This window comes from Rhinatrema bivittatum, chromosome 3, assembly GCF_901001135.1.
Source record: "Rhinatrema bivittatum chromosome 3, aRhiBiv1.1, whole genome shotgun sequence".
NCBI classification, from domain to species: domain Eukaryota; kingdom Metazoa; phylum Chordata; class Amphibia; order Gymnophiona; family Rhinatrematidae; genus Rhinatrema; species Rhinatrema bivittatum.
The window spans coordinates 132,807,879-132,824,056 of NC_042617.1; the positions used below are offsets into that span (position 1 = coordinate 132,807,879).

The following is a 16,178-nucleotide window of genomic DNA, read 5'->3' on the forward strand; positions in this document are numbered from 1 at the left end:
GTAACCTGCTGATTCACCATTTTAGCTGATGGATGATATGGGAACCATGAAACCAATTCCCTCAAGTCATTCTTCATGCGTCGAATCAGTTGCACACATGATGATTTCCCCAGGTCATTGCCGCCTAAGTGAATAACGATGACCTCAGGTTCGGCCATAATATCTTTCTTGAGTTGTAAAAAAGATGGACTCAGAAAACAGCAAGGAAGGCAATCTATGAATGCCGTGAGGATAGACAAAATAGGATAGATGCCAAATGTCCTTAAAAATACATTATTATGATGGAGACAAATTGCGTTGAAAATGCCTGACTCTGGCCAAGTTTCGCCCCCGTATGTGGGGCTGCCTTGGGCTACAATGAATGAACATAACATTTAAAAAAAAACAAAAACCCACATAAAAGAAACAGACCATTCAACCTAATCATAGGGTAATGATAAAACATATAAAATGGTAACATATAGATGTGGATAAAGAAAAATTAAATTATAATTATTATTTATATACTGACATTTGATCTCAATTGAGATATCACATCAGTTTACATTCAGGTACTGTAGGTATTTCTCTATCCCCAGAGGGCTTACAATCTAAGTTTTTGTACCTATAAATTTAAATAATTAAAATATAGTCCAAATGAATTATATGTATATCAGTGGCACGTGACAAAGAATAAAAGATAATAAAAATAACAAAAAATGAGCAGAAAAAGAACACAATGCATAAATAAAGCAATAAAACTATGATAAGACGATGGCATAAATATATTGGAGAGAGAGTTTTATACCTGTATGTGTATAAAGCTCTGGAAGCAAATTAAGGTCTTGCTTAAAATGATCAACCTATAAAAACATAGTGAATTTTCATTATGAATATATATATATATAATTTATTAATGATAAAACTATTAAGTTTAACCATATGTATGCAGAAAAATCATTTAAAGAAATTTTTGTTACTTATTTAACCAACAAAAAAGAGAGTCCTTGAATAGTGGGTTAAGGGATACAAATAACACAAAATAGGATTAAAAAAATGTAAAAGCTTAGTTAGAGCAAGTTAACTCTCAATACAGCAAAAAGAAAATAAAAAAAACAGTGCTGAATCACAATTAAAAAAACGGCATTTAGATCAAGAAATCAACATGTACAGGCAGTACAGAACACCACAGAATATAGTATATGCATTTAAAATTAGTAAAAACAGACAATGTGCTCAATGCATTATTTATTTATTTAGAATTTTTCTATACCGACATTCTTGAACAAAAATATCAAATCATATCTGTTTACTTAAAAAAAAAAAGTGTAATAATGTGATGTGAGATATATTAAAACGATGCGATTTATACAAGGATAATATAGTGCGGCAAAATAAAATTCTATAGCTGAACGAAAATGGTGAAAACTTTATTCCCTGTACGTACCAGGATCAGTCCAGACAGTGGGTTATGTCCCCCGTCCAGCAGATGGAGTCAGAGCAAACTTCGGAGGGTGCTGGCATATAAGCTGGTGCACCCTCCGGCTATCCTCAGTATCTCTCTGACTCCAGCAGATGTGAGGTTGGGGAACCACGGCTTCCCCTAGTTAGTGGATTCTGTCTCCACATTTGATTTTCTTTCTATTCCTTCAAGTTTGGATCAAGCAGGTTTAAAAAAAAAAAAAAAAAAATTTCATCTTTCACTCTGGGGGGTTCTTAGGACTCCCTGTCCGGGCTTGCAGCCCTTTTGGGTCAGCTTGCCGTTAGGACTGGAACGGCTCTGTTTCTTTCTCTGTTTCTCCCTTCTTCTGTCCTTCGGGGTAAGTTTTCTTTCTCTGCTGTTCGTTTTTTACTTCGCAGCTGCCTCGGATGGACTGAACAGGTGGATGCTGGTGGTGCCAGCCTCTCCCCTATTTCGCGCCGCGGTCGGTCCCTCCCCCGTCGGCCCTGCGACGTAACATTCCCCAGGGCCGCAGCGGCAGGGAGGAGTCATTCCTCTGCCGCACCTAAGGGGAGGGTTAGCGGAGTTGAGCCCGGGCGGACCGAGCCCGCTCCTCCCGCGGCGCGAGGGTGTTTGGTGTGTGTGCGTGAGGGTGGGCTGTTCCTCAGCTCCCGGACCCAGGCGCCGGTGACCCCCCCCCCCTCCCTCTCCGGGCTCGTGCCATGCAGCGCGGTCGGTGTTCCTGTGGCGCTCCGGGGCAGAGTGGATCGCGTGATGGCTCCTGTGTGGCATGTCTCCCCGGGGGGGAGTCCAGCCTAGCTCCCACGGCCTCCTCGCCGCCATGCCCTGAGCGCCGCGGTTCTCGGGGGATAGCCCCGCCCCCTACTTTGGCGGGAGCGGCGGCCATCTTGGAACTGGAAAGCTGCATCGACACTGACGCGGAGGACTCTCAACAGGGGTTTTTGCCGCGATTGCCGCCCATTCAGGATCCGGGTCCCTCTTCAGTCACCCCGGGTCCCTTCAGGGAACTTCCTCCGCCGCCCCCCCCCTCGGGTCCTCCCGGTTTTTTCACCTGACTTCGTGGGGCTCATGCATCAAGCATATCTTCAGACCCAGCAGGTGCCAAAGACAGTCCCCCACGCCCGCTAAGGTGCCCCGCCTCATGGGGGCAATGGGCCACAACCGGGTCCCGTGGGGGAGGGTCCCAGGGTCTCCCTAGCTCTACCACTAAGTGGGGCGGCCACAGTTCCGGACCCAGGATCCGACCAGGTGGCGACGGCAGATGAGGACGCACTCCTAGCGGCGCACCTGGAGTGTGACGACCCACGTGTTTTACGTATCTTTCGTAAAGAAGAACGGTCGGACCTCATTCCACACGTCCTCCAGGAATTGGGCCTCGATCCTCCGGTCGAACCGCCGGGGCCCTCGGCACCCTCCGGAGCTTCGGCCAGTACAAAAGAGGACCCTGTCCTAGCAGGACTCCATCCCCTGGCAGCCGGAGGCGTCCCTCCGGGTCGGCAGAGCTATGGATAAGCTCTATCCGCTTCCCAGCGACTTCCTGGAGCTCCTTAGGTGCCCAAGGTCAACTCTGCGGTCTCCGCCGTCACAAGGAGAACCACGATTCCGGCCACGGGAGGAACGGCTCTCAGGGATCTACAGGACAGGAAACTGGAAGTCTGTCTCAAGAAGATCTTTGAGGTCTCAGCGCTGGGAGTTCGAGCAGCCATTTGCGGTTCCCTTACGCAGCGAGCGGGGCTCCGGTGGGTGCAGCAGCTCCTCACGTCCCAGCAATTGCCACCAGAGGAGGCAGCTCAAGCGGACCGGCTGGAGGCCGTCATTGCTTATGGAGCCGACGCCCTTCATGACTTGCTACAAGGCCTAGCGAGGACTATGGTCTCCGCGGTTTCCGCCAGGCGCCTGTTGTGGCTCCGGAATTGGTCAGCGGACGCTTCATCCAAATCCAGCCTAGGAGCTCTACCCTTCAAAGGCAGATTTCTCTTTGGCGAGGATCTGGACCAAATCATCCAATCCCTGGGTGAAAATTCGGTGCATCGCCTACCCGAGGACCGTCATCGTCCATATCGTCAGTCTTCTTCCTTTTCCAGGAACCGTTTCCGCTCCCAACGGCGATTTCGGGGATCCAGGCAGCAAGGCCCCAGAAGCTCATCGACGAGGTCACAGTACTGGACGCGGTCCTTTCATGGCCGCAGACCTCCCAGGGACTCTTCAACACAGGGAGCCTCTGGCAAGCCCTCCCAATGATGTCAGGACGGCTCACTCCTCTCTTCCCCGGATTGGAGGGTGCATAGCCTTGTTCTACGAGGAGTGGGCCAACATCACTACGGACCAGTGGGTCCTGGATATTCTAAGGCACGGGCATGCCTTGGTTTTGCGGCGGCTTCCCAAAAGCAGGTTCATTTTCTCTACCTGCAGCTCCAGTCCCAAACGCCTGGGCGTCAGGCACACCTTGGACAGGCTCCTCGCCCTGGGAGCTATTTCGCCCGTCCCCTTGAGAGGAGGGCTCGGGACGCTATTCCATCTACTTCGTAGTGCCCAAGAAGGACGGCTCCTTTCGTCCCATCCTGGACCTCAAGGAAGTCAACAAGGTGCTCTGGATACCCCGGTTCCGCATGGAAACCCTTCGCTCAGTCATCGTGGCGGTGCATCAAGGAGAGTTCCTCGCCTCCCTGGATCTCACGGAGGCCTCCCTGCATATCCCCATACTTCCGTCCCATCGCAAGTTCCTACGCTTCAAGATCCTAGGCCAACATTTTCCGTTTCAGGCCCTCCCCTTCGGGTTGGCGACCGCGCCTCGGACTTTCACCATGGTCATGGTGGTAGTGGCAGCGGCACTTCATCGAGAAGGGATCCTGGTACATCCTTATCTGGACGATTGGCTCATCCGGGCAAAGACCTTCTCTCAGGGGCAGAGGGCCGTCGACAGGGTGGTCAGTTTCCTTCAGTCTCTCGGCTGGGTGGTCAACTCCAGCAAGAGCAGCCTACGTCCATCCCAACAATTGGACTTCCTTGGGGCGCGCTTGACACAGCTCAAGGCGTTGCGGGATCACATTCTCCAATTTATGGCTCTCCAGGCGCATACGGTGAGGGATTACCTCCAGATTCTAGGGTCCATGGCCTTTGCGATCAACTTAGTACCGTGGGCCTTCGAGCATCTGAGACTCCTGCAAATGGCTCTACTCTCCCGGTGGAAGCCGGTCTCCCGGGATTACCAGGCGGTGATTACCCTTCCTCTGCCCGCCAGGCACAGCCTGCGCTGGTGGCTGAACCAGAGGAACCTGGCGCCAGGTTGTCCTCTGGAGTCGCCGGACTGGATAGTGGTTACTACCGATGCCAGCCTCACAGGTTGGGGGGCTGTTTGCCACAGACGCTCGGCCCAGGGACAGTGGACAAAGGAACAGTCGACTTGGTCGATCAATCGCCTGGTGACCAGGGCGGTGCGTCTGGCGCTCATGCAGTTCTTGCCTCTGATCCGAGGTCGGGCGGTTCGGGTTCTCTCGGCAACGCGACCACGGTAGCCTACATCAATCGACAAGGGGGCACCAAAAGTCGTCCCATGGCCCTCGAAGCGGCACGGCTGATGGCCTGGGCAGAACGCATCCTCGACCATTTGGCGGCCTCGCACATCGCCGGGGTGGACAACATTCAAGCGGACTTCTTGAGTCGACAAACGTTGGACCCCGTAGAATGGTCTGTCTCCGAGGCGATGTCGCTCATCATGCGGCGCTGGGGGATGCCCTCCATGGACCTCATGGCAACGTCCGTCAACGCAAAGGCTCCTCGCTTCTTCAGTCGAAGACGGGATCACGGCGCAGAAGGGGTGGACGCCCTGGTTCTCCCCTGGCCGACTCAGCTCCTGCTGTACGTCTTCCCTCCGTGGCCACTGGTGGGCGAGATTCTACGAAGAATAGAGAGACACTCAGGAGCGGTAAGCCTGGTGGCTCCGGAATGGTCACGGCGACCATGGTTCGCAGACCTCCTCAACATGGTAGTGGACGGTCCCATTCGGTTCTCTCACCTGTCCCGTCCCCTTCGACAGGGTCCGGTATTTTCGGATCAGGCAGCACACTCCTGTCTCGCGGCCGGGCTTTTGAGCGGCAGAGTCTCCTGAGCAAGGGATACACAGTCGCCGTGGTAGACACCCTTCTCAAAGCCCGCAAAACTTCGACGTCGGTAGCTTATGTGCGGGTGTGGAAGGTGTTTGAGGGCTGGTGTTCCGGTCACGGAGCGTCCGCAACGGCGGCCTCACCACAATAGATCCTGGCGTTTCTCCAGGAGGGCCTGGAGGTAGGACTCTCCTACAATTCCCTGCGAGTGCAAGTCTCTGCCTTGGCCTCCCTGGCGTGCACCGCGGGGAACTCGGACCTCTCGTCTCATCCGGACATCTCGAGGTCCTCAAAGGGGTCAAGCATCTCCGGCCGACGGTTCGTCTCCCTTATCCTTCCTGGAACCTCAACCTGGTTCTACGGGCACTCGGAGAACTTCCCTTCGAACCACTAAGTCCGGCCTCTCTCAAGGACATCACTCTGAAGACTGTCTTCTTGATGGCCATTGCTTCAGCAAGACGCATCTCTGAGCTGCAGGTGCTCTCTTGTAGGGAACCTTTCATGCGTTTCACTGACTCGGGAGTCTCCATTCGGACCGTCCCGTCGTTTCTCCCCAAGGTAGTCTCCTCGTTTCACTTGAACCAGGCGGTGGAGCTGCCGGCATTTCCGTTGGATGCCCCCAAGTCACTCCGCCGTCTAGATGTAAAGCGCATGCTTCTTCACTACCTGGAGGTGACCAACGATTTCCGGTTATCAGACCATCTCTTCGTCCTTTGGTCTGGGAATAAAAAAGGGTCTACAGGCGTCAAAGTCCACTATTGCCAGGTGGCTCAAGGAAGTGGTAGTCTCAGCCTACATCAGCGTCGGTAAGGCTCCTCCGGCGGGAATCGTGGCTCATTCCTTGCGAGCCCAGGCTACGTCCTGGTTGAGTCCCAGCACGTCCCTATCCAAGAGATCTGTCGAGCGGCGACTTGGAAGTCCCTTCACACCTTCTCGAAGCACTACCGGTTGCACTTGCCAGTAGGTGAGTCGGGTTCTTTTGGGGACACGGTATTACGAGCAGGGTCTTCCGAGACCCACCCAGTCTAGGGAAGCTTTGGTACATCCCACTGTCTGGACTGATCCTGGTACGTACAGGGAAAAGAAAATTATTCCTTACCTGCTAATTTTCGTTCCTGTAGTACTCAGGATCAGTCCAGACGCCCACCCGGGCTTTGCTCGTTCACGGTTAGACGCCTGCTCGTGGAATCTCTCCTGCTACTGTCCTATGATCTGCCATGTTCGGTTAGTTCATTGTTTTTTTGACAGTTCTATTTGCAAGTTGCATTGTTTCTCTGTTATGCTAGATAATCACGAGGGTGCTTGATCCATCCTTTTTCTGTCTGTCAAGTTTATTTCTGTCTTGGCTTTGATATTCTCGATACTGAGGATAGCCGGAGGGTGCACCAGCTTATATGCCAGCACTCTCCGAAGTTTGCTCTGACTCCATCTGCTGGACGGGGGACATAACCCACTGTCTGGACTGATCCTGAGTACTACAGGAACGAAAATTAGCAGGTAAGGAATAATTTTCTTTTTAAATATATTAGCTACAGAACCATACTCGGGCGACCTCATATCTGTCCTCAAACATCTGAATTGAAAGGTTACATTTGTATGTAAAAGACAAAGACTGGCACGACGAAAACACAAAGTGCCGCACTGGGGAAAAAAATATGCCGATGGGGTTGCACAAATGACTATATAAAACTTTACTGACTACTAATAGCAATTACACCAGTAGAATCAGGGTGAGAAACTTAGGCTCTCTAATTTTACCTTTTGAATCACGCGTATAGGATCAGTCTCCACGCTAAGCAGCATATCTGAAACACCAACCTGATACCCTGAATTAACTCATAAAAATGGCGCAAAAAGCGATGTCCATCACCCATGGAGGGCATGCCTTAGGTAAATAAAATAAGTGTATCTGCAAGCGGGAGAACAAAATATATATACAAGATCATGCAAACCAGGATATTAATAACCTAAAAGGTTATTTAAAGTAAAAGGCATACTTATTGGCATACTGTTCTATACAATTATACATAATGTGCATAATAAAATTAATATTGTAGGTTATACACTATGAAATGCCGTGATGGATAATGTCAATAAGTAGATTGCCCCAAACTGAAAAATTCAGAAATAGAAAATAATGGGATGTCATCAGGACTTATTTGTTAAGTGTGAGCACAGTGTAAAAGAATTTTAAGGCAAACCCATAACATACACTAGGACAAATTGGAGAAATGTGAAAAAATATAGGGCAAGATAAAAATAGTATATAGGAACGTGCAGTGTACTGTATCAATGGAACAATAAGTCTCTACTTGTAAATTATAAATAACAAAAAAGCAAGTTTGCTTACCGTAAACGGTGTTTCCGTAGATAGACAGTTCCCATGACAACATGGCTAATTCATCCTATCAGGGCCCAGGAGGTGGAGCTTTCAAAAAGGAAGTCAGCGCTTTGCTCTGTGCGGCTGAGCGTGTGTTCCCGCGCAGGAAACATAATCTCCTCAGTCTGTAATTAAGCAGTACATGAATCTAACGTATGTCAGGACGACTTTCCAGGGAGGCGGGAAGGTCAGCATGGCTAATTCAACTTGCTATGTACGGAAACACCGTTTACGGTAAGCAAACTTGCTTTTCCCCGTTGATAGCAGGGCTGAATTAGCCATGCTGTCATGGGAGTCCTAAGCTCCCGATCACGCTGTGGTTTGAGCAGTCTGTTTGCATGTGATCAAATTGTAGTGGAGAGTCGACTGCCTTGTTAAGTTGTTAAAGAGTGAAGAATCTCTCGTCCCATCTTGGCGTCATCAGAGGTCTGTTGATCTAAGCAGTAGTGGGACTTGAAGGTTTGTAAGGAGGACCAGGTGGCCGTCTTACAAATGTCAATGGGTTGTACATGTCGCAGATGAGCTATCGAAGCCGACACTGCTCTCACTTGATGAGCTTTCGGATGGGAAGGAAGGGTCAGCTTCTGCTTGTAATGATAAAACTGAATATTTTGCACAATCCAGCTGGATATGGTTTGCTTAGCAACCGGGATTCCCGGAGCATTTGGATTGAAGGTGACAAACAACTGCGACGGTCGTGAATCTGTGTGTGTTCGTTTCTTATAATAGGCTAACGCGCGTTTACAGTCCAAGGTGTGTAGTAAGCATTCCCTGTCATTCTGATGAGGTTTAGGGAAGCATGCTGGTAGTTCTATCGCTTGATTCACATGGAATTGTGAAACAATTTTTGGAAGGAATGATGGATACGTTCGGAGAACGGCTTTATGATGATAAAACTGATAATAGGTACTGTAATGAACCAAAGCTTGCAATTCGCTAACTCTGCGTGCCGAGGTTACTGCTTCAAGAAATACCACTTTATCAGCACTGTTAGCCTGCTCCTGGACGCGCGTTTTCCCTTACCCCTTATTCAGTAAGGGGAGGAAAACGCGCGTCCAACCCGCGGCACTTAATAGCGCCCTCAACATGCAAATGCATGTTGATGGCCCTATTAGGTATGCGCACGGGATACAGAAAGTAAAATGTGCAGCCAAGCCGCACATTTTACTTTCAGAAATTAGCGCCGACCCAAAGGTCGGCGCTAATTTCTTCCGGCGCCGGGAAAGTGCACAGAAAAGCAGTAAAAACTACTTTTCTGTGCACCCTCCAACTTAATATCATAGCGATATTAAGTCTGAGGTCCCGAAAAGTAAAAATTTGAATTTGGCCCGCGGCTGTCGGGCTGAAAACTGGATGTTCAATTTTGCCGGCGTCCGGTTTCCAAGTCCGTGGCTGTCAGCGTGCTCGAGAACAGACGCTGGAAAAATTGAGCGTCTGCTGTCAAACCCCTGACAGCCGCCGCTCCTGTCAAAAAGGAGGCGCCAGGGACGCGCTAGTGTCCCTAGCGCCTCCTTTTCCCCGTTTTTACCGCGTCACTTAATTTAAATACAGAATCGCGCGCACCGGCAAAGGGCCGGTGCACGCGCCGGGAGAGCGGGCATTCATCCGCTCTCCCGTGGACTTTACTATATCGGCCCGCATGTGAGGTATTTCATGTAGGCTGAGTCCATAGGTTCAAATGGTGACAGCATAAGCTGCTCCAAGACGAGGTTGAGGATCCACGGTACTGGAGGCTTGGAGATAAGTGGCCTAAGGTGAGATAGGCCTTTTATAAATCGAGATACCAATGGATGCAATGAGATGGGCTGGCCACGATGAGGTCGATGATACGCTGCTGTGGCACTAAGATGAACTCTGACAGAAGAAGTTGCTAGACCTCCCTTGTATAAAGTGTGAAGGTAGTCTAGCAGTGATTCAGGTGAACAGTCTAAGGGGTGTAGTCCTTTGGATGCGCACCAGGTGGAGTAAGCCTGCCAGCCGACTGCCGGCGCGCGATCCCCCGGCCCAGTGGCCTTGCAGAGGCCTCTGGTTATGCCCCCGGACCGCCCATTTTTTCAAGCCCTGGGACTTACATGCGTCCCGGGGCTTTATGCGCGCCGCCGGGCCTTTTGAAAATAGGCCTGGTGCACGTAACCCCCTACATGTGTAAATCCTTTAAAATCTGCCCCTCAGTGCCTACCACCAAGGTGTTGCTGGTGCGCCCGTTTCGGTCCAGCCTTTTGTTGGACCCTTTATGCAGGGCCTTGTTCAGATAAGTCCCCCGCTTAGATCTCTGGCTACCCCATGGGATCTCAACGTTGTCCTGGCGAGGCTAATGTGGCATCTGTTCAAGCCTCTTGTGAACTGAAGGTGGTGACTGCTTTCCACATCAACCAGTCCATCCTTCCCACCTTCTTTCCAAGGCCTCATTCCCACCAGGGGGAGCGTGCTCTCCACACCCTGGACTGCAAGCGGGCGCTTGCTTTCTTTTTTGGATCGTACAGCAACCCATAGGCAGTCCTCCCAGCTCTTTGTGTCGTTTAACCCCAATAGACAGGGAGCAGCGGTGGGGAAGCAAACCTTGTCCAGCTGGCTAGCGGATTGCATTGCCTTCTGCTACGAGCAGGCAGGCCTTCAACTGGCTGGCAGGGTGTAAGCTCACTCTATGCAGGCTATGGCAGCATCAGTGGACCATCTGTGCGGTTCCTGTCACTGAAATTTGTAGTGCCATGACCTGGAGTTCTCTTCACATGTTCGCTGCTCACTGCTGCCTTGACAGGGATAGTCGTCAGGACAGCGCTTTTGGCCAGTCTATCCTGTGCAATTTATTCTAGTCCAGAGCCCAACTGTCTCTTGTCATGTTCTCTGTGGGACCAGAGTGCCACAGTTCTGTTGTGCCCGTTAGCACATTGTTCGGCTACTGTGGGTCTCTCTGATCGAATGGGGGCAATCTGGAGCTCTGTAATCACTGACGTGAGGATTACCATCCTGCTTGTCCTAGGAGAAAGCGCAGTTGCTTACCTGTAACAGGTGTTCTCCTAGGACAGCAGGATGTTAGGAATCCTGCCTGCCTGCCTCCCCACTATGTTGGGTACACCTTCGGTTTGTTTTTTTCTCGCTCGTATTTTTTTGCTATATTACAAGACTGAAGGGGGACCTCACGTGGACGAGTGGATAGCAGCAGGTTGGGCAAGCTCATTCTGCCAGTCAAAGTTTCCCGTGCCGGGCTCCATTGAATGATGTCACCCCACATGTGAGGACTAACATCCTGCTGTCCTAGGAGAACACCTGTTTACAGGTAAGCAACTGCACTCTCCCTCAGCTTGATAGCTTGGATGTTGAATGCTCAATGGTAAAAGAATTGTCCTTACCCAAAGAAGTTGAGGACATCATCAAATCTGCCAGAAGAGATTAACTATTTTCGGTGGAAAGGGTTCTCCACATGGACATAGTCCTCCGGCACAGCCACTGTGCCGGAGGACTCTGTCCCGCCCCCGGACCGCCCCTTTTTCGAAGCCCCGGGACATACGTGCATTGCCGAGCCTATGCAAAATAGGCTCGGCAGGCGCAGGAGCAGGTTTTCGGGGTTACGCGCGTAACCCTTTGAAAATCTGCCCCAATATGACTACCGGTAATTCTGTCCTGCTTATCAACAGAAAAAACAGCATGAATCCATTTGCTTGTGAATCCAAAGAGTTACTGAATTACTTGCTCTCTTCTGATTCAGGTCATGCCACCTCATCAGTAAGAGTTCATCTCTGTGCCATAGCTGCTTATCATATTCATTCCAAGTGTAAGTATTTCCATTAATCCATAGGTATCCAAATTCATGAAAGGCTTGTGGCGTATTAAACCATCATTTATAAAACCTTCCATTCCATGGCATCTGAACATGGTTCTTCCACAACTGATGAAGCTGCCATTTGAACCTTTGGAATAAGCTTCTCAAATTTCTAACATGGAAAGCAATATCATTTGTGGCAGTTAATTCAGCCAGAAGGGTCAGCAAACTTCGTTTAGTTCGTTATCTTCCTTTATATGCAATTCTTTCACACTAGAGTGATGCTTTGTGCTCACCCACAGTTTCTCCCAAACTTTGTCAGCTTTCCATATTAAGCAAGCCATCATGCTACCTACTTTCTTACCCAAGACCAATGCACATGAAGGCAAGAAAGTCTTACATACTTTTAGACTATAAATGGGCCTTGGCTTTACTACAGGAGAACTCTGCCTCATCAGGTTTCAAAGCTATTCATCTTGAGCTTCTAACAGACTAAGCAGGGCAGTGATCAAACGTACATTGTAAAACTGACTAGTGGACTGCATCGCTCAGTATAATAGACTAACAGGCCTTCATATTTCAGACATCATCAAGGTTCATCAAGTTAGAGCCATGGCTGCATCAGTGGCTCATCTGTGAGTTGAACCACTTGAAAACATAAGCAAAGCTGCAACACAATTGTCAATACACATCTTAGCATCCCAGTTGTGTCTGGACAATCTCTTAAAGAGTGAAAGTAAATTTGGACAAGCACTTCTGTGAGCCTGTTCACCTAGTAGTCTATTCTACACAGTGTGGCGTGGGTTGCTTATTCATATAGGGGCAGATTTTATAACCTGCTTGCGTGGTCTACATTTGTGCGCACTACCCGGCGTGCACAAATGTACGCCCGATTTTATAACATGCGCATGCAGCCGCGCGCATGTTATGAAATCTGGGGTCAGCGTGCGCGCCGAGCCCTAGGGGAGCTCCGATGGCTTTCCCCGTTCCCACCCCCCAGCCCTACCTTTTATTTCAGGAGTTACGCCTGCCTCTGTCAGGCGTAAGTAGCGCGCGCCATCCCCCAGCCCAGCCACTGTACTGGAAGACTCGGTCCCGCCCCCGGACTGCCCCTTTTTCAAAGCCCCAGGACATACGCACATTGCCGAGCCTATGCAAAATAGGCTCGGCAGGCGCAGGAGCAAGTTTTCGGGGTTACGCGCGTAACCCTTTCAAAATTTGCCCCAAAATGACTACCGGTAATTCTGTCCTGCTTATCAACAGAAAAAAAAATTTGCTTACTGTAAACTGTGTTCCATAGATAGCAGGATGAATAAATACTCTCCCTCCTCCCTGGAGAATAGACTACTTAGCTGGAATTTGCTCTCAAATCAACTGAGGGGGGGCTCACAAGGCAACGCCTGTATGGGATTTCCCGCACATACTTATACAGAGCAAAGCTTTACTTGTTAAGAGAGAACTTGTTCAGTTCCACCAGATGATACTACCCACTTGTAATAGCTAAATTATCCTATCTATGGAAAACTATGGTAAGCAAACTTGCTTTATATTTTTCATTATACATTTGGCTGAAATTCTTTTGTGCAGTATCAAAGTAAACTTTCACTTGTAAATTCCAAGGGAATTGTATTATTTTAAGATCAGGAAATAAAAAGAAACTTGGGTATCCTGAAACCCAGCCATAGGGTCATTACTGTCCTGTTAAGCATTTCTTAATCTTCTGGGAGTTTTCAGCTTATAAGTGTTTTTACTTATGCAAAAGCTTACTTTTAATATTTAACCAACAGTACTATTATAATTCAGTCTACAGTGTACATGTATAATCTGTTATGTATACAAAGGCTATTTTTCTTAAGTCATTTTGCACTGACACGATGGTGTATAATGCTAGAAAGCTAGTAAAATGTTAAGTTTATCTAGTATGCAAGTAATGACCTGCAGCTTGTCTGACCTTTTATTTCCACATACTTTATTCCACTAACACAACACAACCTGATCTTAAAATGAATACTTCATATTAAACTGTGATGCTCAAGATTCCAAACAGAAGGAAGAACTAAAGTGTAAATATTTTAACATATTGGGCCTTATTCAATAAATATTTATTTTCCATAGGACTAGGATTTTTTGAATAAGACCTATTGTTTTTCTCATGTAAGATCTTTAGGGTCCTTCGTTTTCATTTTAAACTGATTTTTCACTAATAAATTCCTGGAATTTTCCCAAAGTGACAATCTTTTAAAACTGATATTCTGATATACTAATAATTATAGGCTGATTAAAAATCTGCTCCCGAGCTACAGATAAGTGTTTTTAAAAGCCTCCAATCCCTACTGGAAGCCAGTGGGGGGCCAAGTCCCCCCCCCCCCACCCCCTCCTCCACCAGTGAAAGTGTTCACTCTCCAGTGCTGCCTATGCTGTGTTTCAATTCCTGCCGCCTCACCCCTCAAGCAGCCAAAGTGCCTGCTGTCTGGTGTCGTGAATGGTGTTTGAAGCAAGCCTTGTCCACCAGAAGCATTTCCAGAAGGTTCCCTGGTCCTGCACAAAAGCAGAAGTAGTGTGCTGCAGAGCATAGGAGCCTCAGTAAGCATGCTGATGAAGGAGAGAGCCTGGAGCTACCCAATAAGGATGAAAGCTGTTGCAATGCAGGGGTGGGGAAAAGAGTGGGACATTCTAGGCAGGGGATTAGGTTAGAGAAGGGGGTGCTGCTGAGTGGCTGTGTGGGAGACTCTGCTTAATATTTATTTTTCCCTTGGCTTCTGTCCACCAAAATAAACTTGTAGTATGCTATGAACATTTGGAAATGTGTGTAATATACATTTTAAAATAAAATAAACTCTGATATTTACCTGGAAAAACAATGAATCTTTTTTTTTTTTTTGCAACTGATTTTCTCCTGTTTTGTTGTTAAAGTAAACTCTTATAAATTCCTGGGAAAAATAAAGAACAATAAAAACTAAAAATGAAGGTCCTTAAAGATCTTGCATAATTAGAATTGCAAGTTAATTTTCAGCCATGTTGTCTGTGAAATTTGATGCTGTTAAATGACATTTTTATACACATTTCTACTGTAGATTACAGTGTAGTGTGCACCTGAAGAATGTATTACATGGCTATCATCAAATAGTGAAACAGGTATGAATGTAACCTTATTTCTTGAATACATGTTTTGGAGTAATTTAGTTGCAAACTGTATTACTTTGGAAATATGTGCTTCATTTTTCAGTTCTTTATTAACCTTATATTCATTGGATTGTGTGTTTTGCTGCATTTAGTGAAGTTAAAAACCATAATTAGAATACAGATAAATTTTCACAATGAATTAACTGTCTTCTGAGATTAGTGCTTCTACAATAATTATATCTCAGCAGAAATATTAATAAATGAACACCAGTCCATAAATATTCATAAATGTTTATATTTAGAAGTCTTGAAATGTATCTTGTGTATCTGTTGTAATATTTTTTATATTTATTATTGGTTTCTGTATTGGTGGTACACTGCTTAGAACATATTTTTGTAATTTGTGGTTTATAAATTATAATAAATTAGTTGCAAAAATATGGATGCTATTGTAGAAAAATGAACTTTGCCCTCAAGTCAGACTTCAAGTATATTGCAAGTAATCAACTAGGAAGAAACTGACATTCACCTTCATGAAACTGGCTTGTGATTATAAAGGTATAGTCACTGTCCCAGTAGAGAATTGGGGCTGAATTAGCCAGTACACATGGGAGATGCCATCCGATGGCACCAAACGGACTCATCTGTCTAGCTCAAAATGTTTACTTCTGAGCATGCATGGGAGTTCCCGTGTGCATATACTGCCTTGTGAGCCACTATTTGTCTGAGATTTCACATGGACCATCTCTCTCTATCTCTCTATGTAATATCTGTGCATAAAACACGGGCGTTCAAACTGGGCACACATTTTTTGAACACGCGCACATCCACCTGTCCTGGACACTCAGTGCAATAGGTAAATGAGCTGCCACGATAAAAGGGTCGCACAATAGGTAATTTGTGCATCCTTAGCGCTCTGCATCGGGCGCCCAGGAGAAGTGGCTGTGTATCTAGAACAGCCTGGCCAGAGCTCCCTCAACACCACCGGCAGAGCTGTTCCTGATTTGTACTTTTCACTGACACTTGTCAGTGAATGGAGTAATCGGCAGAAAGTGAAGGAGTGAATAAATTAATATCAAGTGCCCGATACTTAATATTAATGTATTCACTCCTTCACTCGCTGCTGGCAGGGGTTCCGATTTGGGCCAGACCTTAGAGATGCTGCTTTCTGTGGTTCCCCCTATGAGGAACCATAGCAAGTTTTTTTTTTTTTTTTTTTTTTTTTTTTTTTTGTTTTGTTTTTTTAAGCCCTTGAGCAGGACATAATTATGCTTTCTGGGGTTCCTCCTGTTTAGTATTACAAGATACTAATAGGAATAAACACAGAAAGCAGATTTTTTTTTTTGTCAGCACTTGAGCACAGCATGCTTT

General features: G+C 47.5%; 1 protein-coding gene across 3 annotated transcripts in view; it reads left to right on the plus strand.

Annotated features, from left to right (window-relative positions):
• Positions 1-16,178, plus strand: part of FANCL (FA complementation group L) — a 300,676-nt gene that overhangs the window by 22,359 nt on the left and 262,139 nt on the right. For all 3 annotated transcript variants that reach the window (XM_029593734.1, XM_029593737.1, XM_029593735.1), the window contains exon 3: positions 14,759-14,819. In XM_029593734.1, the coding sequence (XP_029449594.1) occupies positions 14,759-14,819 (61 nt within the window). The remainder of the gene's footprint in view (positions 1-14,758; positions 14,820-16,178) is intronic.